We start from the raw sequence: 13362 nt of genomic DNA on the forward strand, positions 1-13362 counted from the left end.
GTATCATGTCATTCATTGCAGTTTGAAATAGAAAGTGTGGTGTGCGTTTAAAATGAACCTGATTCCCATATTTTCCCATTTAGCAATTAAAACAAACTATTTGATTTGTGATGCTCATGAAGTGTCAAAAAATTGTACTTGAAGAATTGAAGTGTTATGTACCTCCTAAAAGTTTTACTATTGGTGCAACGGAAGAATGCTGCACTTACAGTTTGATAAGTCAACAATAACTTTTTCTTTTCTAAAACAATGATCCAGTTACTTTTACAAATTCCTGTGCTCTTTTCTGAATGCTAATTTTTCTACTGAGAACAGTTCAACTTTCAAACAAAGTAAGAAACTGTCTTAAGTCGTCCTCAATGAAAACTACTGACAGGTAGGTCTGTGGATAATGCAGACAAACTGTAACACTGACTCTGAAGAGGTTGCTTTTCTTCAGCTGGTTTCAGTACCACAAACACAATCAGCTTTGAGTTTACAGCTATAATTTCAGGTGCCAAGACTTATTATTATTCAGATTACCACAAGGTGTGACTGAAACATACAGTATGTGTCACTGCTGCTTCCACTGAATGTCAAACGAGTATCAAAACAGTGAATTATTCAGACCAAGTGGATTTACTGCTGCTGTTGTCTGGGACTTCAGTCAGATGGTCGTGTCTTTCTATAGTCCTATTTTTCCATTCAGCCACTGGACCTGCTGCTAACAATCCACCTCTGGTCACATCCATAAGAGTCCACAGAACCACTGGAACATAGAGCCAGTTTCCAGTTCAACATTATAACCTTCATGAAGGCAGGATTTATTGACTGTTGTGTTAGACTACATTAGTTTAGATGTGTGTACCTAATAAACTGGCACCGGTGTGTATGTATATTTCCAAAAGAGCTACCCAGCATCAGAGGCGTTTATGAGTTTAAATGGACATTAAGTATCTTAGTCGACTTCCGCTGTGTCAGATTTTCCTGTTATGTCGCACAGACTCAGTATGCTGGGTCAGAGAAAGGATCAGAGAGCTCGGTATTAAAATCCATCATCTGACTCCTCATCCCAGCTGCACTTTTCCTGGGCGCTTTTGGTGAAATCCATCTCCAGGTCGTAAACAAAGCCAGGGTCGTCTTTGTGCCTGCGGTTCTTCTCAAACAGCTTGTCCATTTGGCCCTTCTTGCGAGCCAGGTCCTCATCGTCCAGCTTGTTCAGGTCTTCGTCAGGGTTCAGGTGGAACGAGGCCAGGCTGTGCTCCAGGCTGAAGCCCTGCATGTGATCCCGCAGGATGATGTGAAGCTTCTCCAGCTGGTTCTGCGACACTCCCTCCAGGTAGTCCCTGTGCCTGGGGTGGTTCTTCAGCCTTTCAGCAGCCATGCTGTAGTCTGGAGGTTAAGTAGAGAGAGGGCATCAAGGAGTGAAGCTGCTCTGTGGAAGCTCAAGGCTACGGGGTCATATTAATCTGCTAAGGGGCCCCTATTCTATTCTGCTTTTAGCTGACCATCAGGTACTGTGCACTCATAACGGGAAAACTCATTATTTACCCAAGTGACGCAGAAACCTTTTATGCTGGAAGTTTTTTAGGAATATGAATCATGGGAGCATGACAAGAACTGAAACACTTAAGGTTTTGTGTTTTGAGAGAGGATCAGATAAAACCAAGGAGGTAGTAAGGTCCTCATCCTTGCAGGGTAGACAGTACTTTAGTGCTGCACATTGCCATAAAAATGATCGTGAACTAGCAAAGAGGAGAAAAAAAAAAGTTGTGTGGACGTATGAGTCCCAAAGTCTCGCCTTACCAGAATATTTAGAGAAGTTCCGCACTGGTATTATTCTTTTTCGCATCTTTTTGGTGTCCCTGTGGACATAAACCACCACTATAGAGGGAGGACTGAACTGCACTCCGCAGCGCTTTGCCTCGAAACTCATCTTCTGTTTCTGTCTGCAGCAACCCTACTTTCAACTCCTCTCCACTATGGAGCTCTGCAGCAAAGGACTAGAACATGTCTACCTTAATTAATGCATTTTATACAATCATTACATGAACGAGTTGTTAAAACTAGCGAGCTTCATAGATTATTAGCGTTTAGCGTTGCCCGGGTGCCTGACGTTAGTCCCTTCTGTCTTCGCCAAAGCCTGCCTACATTTACAGTAAATATTTAACATTCGTATCGTTACATTAAAAAATACTGTCTTCGTTTGTCATTTATTATCCAAGCATCCCCTTTAGACATATTTATTGCTCCAGAGATTTCTCACAATGCCCGTTTATTTTTCTTTTTAGTCAGGCAGCGTCACAGGCTAACTAGAACTACAAAATGGTCCTTTAAAGATCCTTTTCCGTAAACAACGTAAAGAAGCGCACCTTAGTATTACAGTTGTAGGTTGTACTATAGTATTAGATACATAGATCACACATGCTGTATATAGCTTGTTGTAGTTCACTGTTAGCATTTTGATGTATTTCACACTGTTGTCTGCGTTGGCTTGTTTATCGACATGCTATTGTTTGGTCGAAAGGGGTAAGATATATTGTAAGACCTCCTAGCTCAAATGGATAATCACTGACTGGTTTTGTGTGTCACCAAAGCTTTGAACTTAATTTAAGTAGAAAGCAGTCTTTTCTCTTATTGTGTATAAAGAAGGATGTACAAAGTCAAAGTAATTTGACCTTTTGGGTCTGGCTGGCAGCCATACATGTATTATTACAGTTCTCACAGGAGGGTTGTGCTCTGTTTAGTTTTGTGGTCTTCACCGATACAACCTGTTTCAGTAGATGAGCAGAATGAGAACCAGTGTGGTCTTCTGAGGCAGTGGCTTGAATCCTCATCAGTGTCAGTGGAGATCAGCAAGAATGGTTTTCACAGGTATAAACATTGATGTGGTTTCAAACATGGAACAATATCCTTAAAGGCTCTGCGTGAGTGACCGATTTCTGCTGTGTTTTAGGGATGTGGTAACCACTGTTGAGCTGAGCCCTAATGTGCTCAGTGGAGTCAGAGTTTTGCTGGTTTATAGATGGCCCAGAGGCGTCTTTGTTGATCCATACCAGCTTACATCCCTGAGTGATCAAAGTGATTGGCAGGTAAGACTCATGCTCACTGAAGCATATCACATTTGCAGAATTAACACACACACACACATTTGTGTACACTATTTATTAATGTAATTATGTATGCATTCACCTCTGTAAGATATTTGTAGATTCATCCATCGACCTAGAAGTGCCTGCTCACAAAACATCAGGATTTGTCACCTATGTGTATCCCACCCATGATGGACCAACTCCCAGACCGTTAAAAGTAACAATCCCCATACACGGTCGCTACCACGAGCCCTCTTTTGATGGGACAACGTTTACAACCGTCGACATAGATCCTCCAGAGCTGCTGCTGCGGACTGAAAAATGTAAGTGGATGCATGTCTCTCTTCTCAGAAACACGTAAACAGATGTGTTCATCATATACGCCCTAAGTTTCCTGCTGGGAAATCAACATCTTAGCTGCTTCATCACAATGAAGTGATTGCTTGTTTGAATCTAAACTTTATTTCTTCCTTCTAGGTACCCAGCTCAACAGCATAGAGGCTCACGCTGTTGTGGACGCCCCCTGTACTCCAGAAAATTCAAGCATGTGTGTGTGGATTAAACTTCAGCATCAGCAGGTGATTTTCTATAAATCTTCTTGAAATCTTAGGTGGAAATAAATGTTTATTATACTAACTGTCTGTTGTTCCTGTTTATGTGTCACTTAAAAACATCTTGTGTCCTGTAGGAGCGAGGCCCCGTGGGTTTACAGTTTCCAGTTGGTGAGGGGTCTTTGGTGGTGCCTGTGTGTGGTGGAACTCTTCTAGTCACAGTAATCTGCTGTGTGACACTGTCTAAATACATGTGGAGACATCGAATCGTTTAAACACCGACGGTCAACATATCTTCTGTTTAACAACTCATGAGCTGATGCAGGAGTGTTCTGGCACCGCTATGGAGCAAAGCTTAGAGGACCTCATCCTCTGAAGTGACATGAACAGAGAAACAGTCTATTCTACATCCATCTAGGTCGCTAGTGAAGAAATGCAGATAATTCAGTTTACCTGGTTCTTGGAAGAGGCTCCACTTGCTGTGAGCAAAGGCCTTTGTTTTGGTCAGTCAGTATTGTGCAAGAAACACCTAGTTTCAGCTCAAGAATGTCTTTGGCCACAGCTCAGGTTCTTAGGATGTGTTTTATCCCAATTGCAAACAATATTTTGCTTCATTTATAATAAAAAGCAAAAATCTGCTCCATCCACTTGCTCTTTTCTGTGTGCTTTGTGCTGATTTTTGTTCTTGATGAACTAAAGAGATTTCACATCTTGTGTGAACAATACATTCTTGCTCTATTTTGTTATATCTCTGTTTTGTCAAACATAAAAAATATCTGAAAGTTGGAAAGTATAATTGCAGGAGCATAATGCTACATTGCATATGGACACAGCACCACGGACAGGGCTGGTTTAAAAAATACAGATAATCTGAAATCTGGCCTCATATTACTTCTTCTGAAACGTCTTTTATTCGGTGTGATACAGTCTGTATGTATATTTGATTTGGACGAATGGTGTAAAAGAAAAGTGTAACATGCTTTTTTATGTTTTATGTTTATAGAACAGCAAAGCCGAATTATATGGAAGGTAAATAATAGAGAAAATAGTCTTTTTAACCTCTAACTTAACTTAAGTCTAAATTCTAAAGAAGACCCCAAAGTTTCCAAAGATACCAGTTTGGGTTGATAATTATACAAGTATATGATAATGCCAGACAGTATGGTATGAGATGGTTTTTTCCCCCCAACTTGTCACCTACCTAAAGGGGAGAGTCAAAGGAAAGGACAAGTTAAGGGGTTATACTATCCATATCATATGTATTTGGGAATGGTAAATCACCTGTTTTATTGTGTAGTTGATGTCTCATTGATATGGATGCTTAGAGGTCATACTGTGGAAAAATCTTCCTCGTGGTTGCTATGATTTATTTAATAAAAGCATGTATCATGATTTAAAGGATTAAAAGTAGCTCACAGTGTGAAGACTCTAGAGCTGGTGGACAGTGAATCCACGAGCCTCCTCTTTGTATATTATGACCCCAAAATGCTTTTCGACACATTTCAACATGTTTGTTGCCTTTAGTATTTCCCAGTAGTCTGAACTGTGTGATCAGATCAGTGCAAGTTAGCTCTCAGACAGCAGACCGACTTGTCTCCTCACCATTCATTTGAAGCATTATTGAATAGGCTGGGCTGGGTCGGTAGTTCCGCTTCCCCTTCGCCATAGCGGAATTATCCAAGGGCCGAAAAGATAGAAGAAAAGTTGCATTGTAAATAGTTGTAGTCACGTTTTTACTAAGTTATTTGTGCGCGTCGGGCACCACCAAGACCCCATGTAACGGAGGAGGTACTTCTATCGGATTTAAAAACGCTTTCCAGACCGTCGCGGATCGTCCGGGAGTCAAGTTGTATTCAAGTTTAAGTGGTGAGGATCCTCCGGTGAGCTGCTGCTGCTGCTGCTGCTGCTGCTGCTGTGTCGTCTTCTTCAGCCGCAGATAAAGCAGATCTGTACCGGATAGTTTGCTACTTTGCATCTTCTGTAATGCTGTCCAAACCTGCTCTCGGCCATGCCAAGTTCTGCTAAGATAGCCTGCAACTTTGGCCGCTAGGCTAGTTAGCATTAGCTGGAAGCCTAACGCTGATCTCTGTAGAATGCAAAGCGCTGGTGTAGCTCGTCATGCTAACGTTAGCTCGTAGCTAGCACACTTGTTGGCCAAGTAGTTCATGCTAACGTTAGCTTGCTAGCCGCCCCTGTTGCTACTCATTTGAGGGGCATTTCAGAATAGACAGAAACACCGTTATGTGTGGAAATAAAGAGCTAAGTGTCGATATGTTGGCATTTTGTTTGTCCTAGCAAGAAGCTACGAAGTGTCCGCTTTTCATTTCTGTATCCAGTGAAGTGGGAGAACATCAACTTTCGCTTTTTTCTTTTATCCTGATTTGGGCTCTTCGTTTACTCCTCAGATACGACAGTAGACAAAATAGAGACTACTTTAAATACCCTTAACATTTATCAGACTCGTACTAGTGGTGTAGGGGAAATAAGCTGCACCAAAATAAGCGGTAGTTACTGTTTTCTTTCCGCTAACACCGTCTCTGCTTTAAGTTCACCTTAAACTTTAGCCTCTGCTCTCCCCTTCATTATTACTTAGATATTGTCCAATGATTTGTTCGTTCAGTAATTCAGTCACCATCTTACCCACTGCATGTGATGTTAGTTTGTACTGTAAGTGGTGGAAATTCTTAATGCAAAGTTTGGATAAAGAGATGAAGATGAGGACACTTTACACTGTGTGGGTTTCTCTGTGCTCACAGCTCCACACTGTTGATGATGGTCCCAAATGATCAAACCACCACTCAATACTCCTATGTACTCTTTGGCTTCAATAGTATTTAATTGTGTTGTAGTAGGAAGTGGTTCCCTGATTATTAGTTACCACACTCTGCTGTATATGTAACTTCATTACAGTTTACGCTCTAATTGATAATTGTCTGATTTTTCCTCCAGGTACCTCTCGGTGCTTCCTCTCTCTTCTGCTGTCAGTTCGGCACGTCCTCCCGTAGCGCATGAGCACACCCGTGCCTCACGCTGATGTGAGCGCTGCCTCGCTCCCTCTCTGTTTGCCACCCTCTCCATCCTCGCCCGCCCTCTGAGCCCCCTGAGCCTCACAACAAGCCACAGCCATGTGTGATAACGGAGACCCTGAGGATAAACCCCCTGCCCCTCCGGTCAGGATGAGCAGCACCATCTTCAGCACGGGCTCTGGCAAAGACTCGCTGTCAGCCAACCACAGCTCTAAACCACTGCCTTCTGTGCCCGAGGAGAGAAAACCTCGGAACAAGATCATCTCAATCTTCTCTGGGGCTGAAAAAGGTGAGATGGAGAGTTTGGCAGAAAACGGTTTGACAACTCTGAAGTTACTCTTGTGCTTGTGGCCTAAGCGTTGTCATTTGTAATTTCAATAATGTTTTGATTACTTTCAGGTGGTAGAAAGAAAGACAGAGACAAAGAGCGACCAGAGATCTCACCACCCTCAGATTTTGAGCACACCATACATGTTGGGTTTGATGCTGTCACAGGGGAGTTCACTGTGAGTTTCACTGTTTGCTCAACCTCACACGTACAGCTTTCCTTTCACACGTCTATTAACCGAAAGCACACGTGTACGTTCACGTCTCGGTGTGCAGCAGTTTGACACCGTGCCGTCTTTGTCATTCACAGGGGATGCCTGAGCAATGGGCTCGACTTCTCCAGACCTCAAACATCACCAAGTCAGAGCAGAAGAAAAACCCACAGGCGGTGCTCGACGTTCTCAAGTTCTACGACTCCACAGGCAACGGCCGCCAGAAGTACCTCAGCTTCTCATCTTCTGGTGAGGCTTGAAGTTAAACCGTAACATTAAATTGTTAAGTTACCTGCAGGGCACTTTGAATTCATATCAGGTTGTTCATTTTTTTTCCCAGCGGAGGGGATTGGTGTTGTAAGGTTGCTAGATTGTGCCACTAAAAGTATAGATTAAAGATTCCACTTTCCAAGTTAATTATTTCCTGAAATTACACTTTTGCCCTTTTGTCTTTAAGCAGTAACACTTTTTTCCTTTCTCATAGACAAATTTAATCAATATTATCTTTATGAGTAACCAGGCAGGGTAGTAAGTAAAACAGTACAATGTGTCAGCCTTGAAATAGAGCTTAGTTTAATCTCCTACTGCAGGCAATCATAGAGCATCTTTTTGTTTCTAACTTTGCACTTTTTTCCTGCAGAAAAAGACGCATTTACCCCAGGGCCTCAGTCTGTAAGTACTATAAGTATCGTATATAAAACACATGCTGTTTTATTTGGACTACACTGTGTCTTATAAAAGCTAACTACCCCTTTTTTCTCTCTCTAAATTAGCCTGTCAAAAAAGGCACTGAACCGTCTTCTCCGAATATCAAAGACATTGATGATGATGACGACGATGAGGCTCCTCCTCCCGTTGTGGCACCAAGACCAGAGCACACAAAGAGCGTAAGTCGCCTGCCTCTGTCAAATCAGTTTTTTGATATCTCACTTTAAGAGGCGTTCTTTGTTCTTAATTCGTTTGTCTTTTGTTGTCGTTCGGTTGTGTCGCACAGGTGTACACTCGCTCTGTTATTGACCCCATCCCCGCTCCCAGCACATGTGTGGACGGAAACGCTGCCTCCACGGCTGCAGACAGACAGAAGAAGAAGGGCAAGATGTCAGATGAGGAGATCATGGACAAACTGAGTAAATTACTAAAAAGTTAATTGTCACAGCAGTGCAGCGATTTGAATCCCACCTCTTTTACACATGTGATTGTTGTCTGGCTCACAGGAACCATAGTCAGCATTGGAGATCCCAAGAAGAAGTACACCAGATATGAGAAGATTGGTCAGGGGTGAGTGCAGATCCTCCAGCTGCATGTGGAGTGTGTGATAGAGTTTGAGTTTTTATCTGAACTATGTAGCATTGCTTTTATAATAATAATTGGGCCTTTATTTTCTCAAGAGAATCTGCTGATTTTTTTTTTGGTTTTTTTTTTTATTTTTGCATAAAGAAAACTGAATTTCCGAAGCCCACCCTCAATGACGTCACTTGAATGATGCAGACTGTTGACTGTTGTAATGCTGCAGTCAGAGAGAGCATACTTCCTGTGGCATACACTTAAGTGACTTCCTGATTCCTAGAATGGTTTTTCAATGAGCATATCTTTTACCGAAATAGAGCAGATCGATGCCAGTGAGTATTGTGAATTGCCTGAGTTATAGCTTAATTGGAAAAAAAATTGGAGATACATTTTGAGTTTGAAGCTTATGAAATCAGATGCTCAACCAGATCTTAACTATTTTATGAGACAGAGCCGAGTAGATTCTCAGTGGTGGTGGTGTTCAAGTTCTCCTAGTTGGTAATGTACAAAGAAAGCGCCATGTCACACTCTGTTGTCTGTTGATGAGTCACGGCTTAAATACATTAGTAAACTAATTTGAGAGGACTGTTTGTTGAGATGTGCACTGCAGCAAATTGCTCATCTCATCTTCTTCTCACAGGGCGTCGGGAACAGTGTTCACAGCCATTGATGTCGCCACAGGACAGGAGGTAAAGAGCGGCCGAGTAAAGTAGAGCTCATTACAAAAAATGCACATGGGAAAGTTAGTAGTTTGTAACGATAATCTTTATTCATAAAGCACCATCACTGCTTTATTTTTACAACTTCACAACAGCTGTGGCTGTAAGTGACAGGCCTGAGGTGACGGTACAGACTAAAACATACTGTAACATTAGCACATGCTAAGAGGTGTAATCAAGTTAGCAAACTGGCTCCACGCGGCTATTTTAAGTTAACGTTAACATCAGCCAACAATAGCGACCATGTGCTGCCAGTCACAGCGGACCAAGTAAGGTTGTATCAGCAAACTACTGTGTATGTTGAAATGTGTTACTGCTTAAGTATCCAACTTTTCATTTGTAATTCGTTGTTACAAAAGTTACACCGTCACTCTTGCAGTCACAATAAAGACCATGGGAAGGTTTGCAAAATTAGATATGATATGATATAATTTTAGATTTAAAATGGCTGTGAAATGGTGATTTGTCAAATGTGGGTGAGTGTAAATCTGTGGTGTTTCATGCTGATTTTTCACAGGTGGCCATTAAACAGATCAACCTACAAAAGCAGCCGAAGAAGGAGCTGATTATCAATGAAATTCTAGTGATGAAGGAGCTGAAGAACCCCAACATCGTCAACTTTTTAGACAGGTACGACTGACAATAAAGCTGCAGCCCAACAGCCATAGATCACCTAATGGTCATTATTTAAAAAAATCCAGAAAGTTGTCACAAAAGCATTGATGGACATCTGTGTGTGACGTTGTGTATTTGTATGCGTGTGTCAGTTTCCTGATGGGGGAGGAGCTGTTTGTGGTGATGGAGTATCTGGCTGGTGGCTCACTGACAGATGTGGTCACAGAGACCTGTATGGACGAGGCCCAGATAGCTGCCGTCTGCCGAGAGGTACCCGTCTGTCTTTACAAGCAGCGCCACATGTTTAATGTGAAAGTTAAAGAGAAAACAGAAGCTTCACTCTGAACCCTGTCTCCTCCCGTCTGTCTCCGTATCTGCAGTGTTTACAAGCGTTGGATTTCCTGCACGCCAACCAGGTCATTCACAGAGACATCAAAAGTGACAACGTGCTACTCGGGATGGATGGCTCTGTCAAGCTGAGTAAGTCCTGCTCTGGTGTTATCAGGAGCAGCTTGTTCAGTGCTTTTTGAGTGCCACATCCTTCCACTGTAACCATCGCATTAACTCCTCTCCATCTCCCCGACAGCCGACTTTGGCTTCTGTGCCCAGATCACTCCAGAGCAGAGCAAACGCAGCACCATGGTAGGCACGCCTTACTGGATGGCTCCTGAGGTGGTGACCAGAAAGGCGTATGGGCCTAAAGTAGACATTTGGTCACTGGGTATCATGGCCATTGAGATGGTTGAAGGAGAGCCTCCCTACCTGAACGAGAACCCACTGCGAGTGAGTGAGACCATTTCAAATCTCGTCTTATTTACATGTTGTTAACCTCCAACACTGACATGAAACAATTATAGCATCCGTACAACAAGATAACTGGTCATAACGTACATGATAAACAATCTTGATTTTATGTCAGAAAGCTAAAGAGTGAGTGACTTTTCGGATCAATACTTCGTTTGTCAGACTTCAGCATAGTTGCTGAACAACTGCAGTCTTTTAACTGTCGTGAGTCAACACAAAAGCAGGAGAAACGCTCGACGGGCATCATGAGATTGTGTCCTGCTGTTCACATGCAGAGGAAGGCACAACACAGCTGACTTGTTGTCAGGATACAAATATTTCAATCCAGTTTTTCTGCTGCTTTTGTTTCTCTTTTATATTCTAGTTGCTGATGATCATTGTTGAGTCAGCAATATGTTTACAAGGAACATGACCAATATATAAGGTTCACACACAGTTCAAGCTCGAGGGTTAAATTATACACACAGCCAAAGTGGTTTATGTACAGTATATGAATGTATGCAGCTGTGAATCAATAACCCCACCTCATTTCATACTGAACACACTGCTCTTGTTGTGTTTGCATCACGTTACAAACATCGCCTCTTCTATCTGAACACTTTTAAAATCTGGATTGAAAATCCCCGGCCAACAGTTGATTATTGGCCTTTGTCGACCAGTTACCTGGTATCACCTACAGTTTGTTTTGTGAAGTCAGCTCACTCAGCTGTAGTTAATCCCCACAAAGAGGGACGGCGAGGTCACGGCGACTGTAGAACACGAGGTGTGGAACACTCTCACAGCGTGAATTAAAAACAGATCTGACCTTTTAAATGCTGTCACTTTACCAGTTCAACTTGATTCATTCGCTACAGGTGAGTTATTTCACGGATCTCTGCGTTCCTTTTCCTCCCGTCTCTTCCTCTCTGACAGGCGTTGTACCTGATTGCCACGAACGGCACGCCTGAGCTTCAGAACCCAGAGAAGCTGTCTCCCGTCTTCAGAGATTTCCTCAACCGTTGCTTGGAAATGGACGTAGAGAAAAGAGGCGGAGGCAAAGAGCTGCTGCAGGTCAATAACTCTCCATGTTATTAGATTTTTTTTTCCATGTAATTATCATTCTGTTTAATTGAATGTGCACTTGATTCACAATTTTTTCTCCTCCTTCCCTCGTCTTTGTTGATGTTGGCCCTGGTGTGCAGCATCCGTTCCTGAAGCTGGCGAAGCCCCTCTCCAGTCTCACACCTCTCATCCTGGCAGCCAAGGAGGCCATGAAGGGCAACCGTTAGCTGATGAAACTAGCTACCCTGCCTTCCCATGCTGTGCACAGATGCGTGCCAACCATTTAGATTTCGTGCCAGACAATAGGCTGAGAGTGACTCGCCACTCTTGATGCACCAGCCTTATAAGCCCTGACAAACCTCACTGTGAAGAAGACCAAAAATACAGAGCACAACTCCACCGCTGTCCATATGAACTCTACTCTCACTCAGACGTCAGAAGACAAGTCAAACTAAAGTGCTTAGTTTCAGAGTCAGGCGTAGTTATTTTGTACAACAGATCTCCTGGTGACAAGTTAGGGCTAGGCTTGTATTTAACTTGGAATGAAGAAGACGCCTAGTTCTGTTTAGTTTTTTTAATCAACTGCCTTAAACAAATGCAAAATGTTGCCTAATGTATTGTTGATCGTGTCAATGTTTCTCTTCCCATGATTTTTACTACCTTTGTAATTTACCTTATCAGCTTGTCAGTGTCTTAGTTATTTTGATACTTGAATTTCATATTTGTCCCCCTTCTTGTTATATAGTTGGTCTCATTCAATGAACACTCTTGCTATTTCCACATTGACTCGTGTTTCATGGACATCTTCTCTTACCGTTTTTATAGGAAACATTTCAGTGCATTCTTCATCATGAACATGAGCTGTGATTGCGTCGTTCTTCGATCGCCACACCCGACAGACTTACTGTACCAGTTCTTCTCCCTGTATCATTAGTCTCCTGATACCAGAGGTGCACCTTACAGGCAAATTAAAATGTTAGATTGACAGGGTTTATACTTTCTTCTTTATTGTTGTTATTAAAAATGAGTATTGTATGTTGAACTCTGTCCTTTGTGTTCTTCTGGACTAACCAAATGCGCTTTTCTCCTGTGTATATTGTATACTTAATAAGTAGTTTGAACAAAAACAAAGTGGCCATATCGTAATGATTAGCTGTCAAAGGCTGGTAAAGACAATTTGTTGACAGTTTCTTTTTCTCTTCTGGATGATTAACAACCATGTCTGCGCACTCAAATAAATGCAACTGTCCATGCTTTTGTGATTGGTGTGCAGTAATATCACCTCTTTTTATAGATCCACACCGAGGGAAATAAATATAAAACTGGACTAATGTGAGCAGTGCAGTATGGCACTAATAACCTTTCCTATTTGTAGTGTATATTTTAGGACTTGGCCAGTGTTGGCTTTATAACTAGAGGCAGAGCAGATAGAAGTTGGGGATGTGTGGGACAGAGCTCGAGGTGTCTTTATTTTGAAGTATTGTGTTCACTGTCATTTTTGTATTTATTGGGGGCTTTTATTCTGGCGTGTTTGGCCGGAAGTGTAGCGTTTTTTTTCGGTGGAAGAGCTCGAGCTGCAGTAAAACCAGGACTAAGCTGCCATTCTATTTTCTGACCTCTGTGCGCTATGGCAGTTCACGTGAAAGACAAAGAAGCGTACCAACGACTGAACTATCTTCACCAGGTAGGAAATAAGTGAGAAGGTCAAA

At 42.3% G+C, this 13362-nt stretch overlaps 4 protein-coding genes across 6 annotated transcripts in view; 3 read left to right on the forward strand and 1 right to left on the reverse strand.

Annotated features, from left to right (window-relative positions):
* rpp21 (ribonuclease P 21 subunit) overlaps positions 1–13362 on the forward strand; it is a 54417-nt gene that overhangs the window by 38647 nt on the left and 2408 nt on the right. The window contains exon 2 of one of the 2 annotated variants that reach the window (XM_070832074.1): positions 13234–13337. In XM_070832074.1, coding sequence (XP_070688175.1) covers positions 13281–13337 — 57 coding nt within the window. In that variant the 5' untranslated portion in view covers positions 13234–13280. Of the gene's footprint in view, positions 1–13217; positions 13338–13362 lie in introns of those variants that run through there. The other variant, XM_070832073.1, reaches the window with a different exon arrangement.
* cep19 (centrosomal protein 19) lies at positions 133–2078 on the reverse strand. Its single transcript, XM_070832788.1, has 2 exons — positions 1786–2078; positions 133–1371 (listed from the first exon to the last, which is right to left on the reverse strand). Exons 1-2 carry the CDS (start codon positions 1913–1915, stop codon positions 1025–1027), a joined length of 477 nt encoding a protein of 158 aa, XP_070688889.1. The 5' UTR covers positions 1916–2078; the 3' UTR covers positions 133–1024.
* pigx (phosphatidylinositol glycan anchor biosynthesis, class X) lies at positions 2351–4267 on the forward strand. Of its 2 annotated transcripts, none has more exons than XM_070832565.1 (6): positions 2351–2508; positions 2760–2853; positions 2936–3071; positions 3181–3394; positions 3549–3649; positions 3760–4267. In XM_070832565.1, exons 1-6 carry the CDS (start codon positions 2445–2447, stop codon positions 3895–3897), a joined length of 747 nt encoding a protein of 248 aa, XP_070688666.1. In that variant the 5' UTR covers positions 2351–2444; the 3' UTR covers positions 3898–4267. The 2 variants fall into 2 exon arrangements, with proteins under 2 accessions (XP_070688666.1, XP_070688668.1); XM_070832567.1 differs by having other exon boundaries at positions 2763–2853.
* On the forward strand, positions 6693–12695 carry pak2b (p21 protein (Cdc42/Rac)-activated kinase 2b). The gene is made up of 14 exons (XM_070832114.1): positions 6693–6937; positions 7048–7154; positions 7286–7436; positions 7828–7859; positions 7961–8074; positions 8182–8314; positions 8402–8465; positions 9115–9163; positions 9711–9823; positions 9961–10078; positions 10189–10288; positions 10395–10591; positions 11525–11662; positions 11794–12695. Exons 1-14 carry the CDS (start codon positions 6748–6750, stop codon positions 11878–11880), a joined length of 1593 nt encoding a protein of 530 aa, XP_070688215.1. The 5' UTR covers positions 6693–6747; the 3' UTR covers positions 11881–12695.

This window comes from Pempheris klunzingeri, chromosome 6, assembly GCF_042242105.1.
Source record: "Pempheris klunzingeri isolate RE-2024b chromosome 6, fPemKlu1.hap1, whole genome shotgun sequence".
NCBI lineage: Eukaryota > Metazoa > Chordata > Actinopteri > Acropomatiformes > Pempheridae > Pempheris > Pempheris klunzingeri.

What these genes read in the sequence shown, in the direction of transcription:
- cep19 (XM_070832788.1), bottom strand. Translation starts at nt 1,915, where the DNA reads ATGAGTTTCGAGGCAAAGCGCTGCGGAGTGCAGTTCAGTCCTCCCTCT. An exon ending in GAACTTCTCTAAATATTCTG is followed by an intron (nt 1,372 to 1,785) that starts GTAAGGCGAGAC and finishes CTTAACCTCCAG; the next exon opens with ACTACAGCATGGCTGCTGAA.
- pigx (XM_070832565.1), top strand. Translation starts at nt 2,445, where the DNA reads ATGTATTTCACACTGTTGTCTGCGTTGGCTTGTTTATCGACATGCTAT. An exon ending in AGCAAGAATGGTTTTCACAG is followed by an intron (nt 2,854 to 2,935) that starts GTATAAACATTG and finishes GCTGTGTTTTAG; the next exon opens with GGATGTGGTAACCACTGTTG. An exon ending in GCTGCTGCGGACTGAAAAAT is followed by an intron (nt 3,395 to 3,548) that starts GTAAGTGGATGC and finishes TCTTCCTTCTAG; the next exon opens with GTACCCAGCTCAACAGCATA.
- pak2b (XM_070832114.1), top strand. Translation starts at nt 6,748, where the DNA reads ATGTGTGATAACGGAGACCCTGAGGATAAACCCCCTGCCCCTCCGGTC. An exon ending in CTTCTCTGGGGCTGAAAAAG is followed by an intron (nt 6,938 to 7,047) that starts GTGAGATGGAGA and finishes GATTACTTTCAG; the next exon opens with GTGGTAGAAAGAAAGACAGA. An exon ending in ATCGTCAACTTTTTAGACAG is followed by an intron (nt 9,824 to 9,960) that starts GTACGACTGACA and finishes TGCGTGTGTCAG; the next exon opens with TTTCCTGATGGGGGAGGAGC.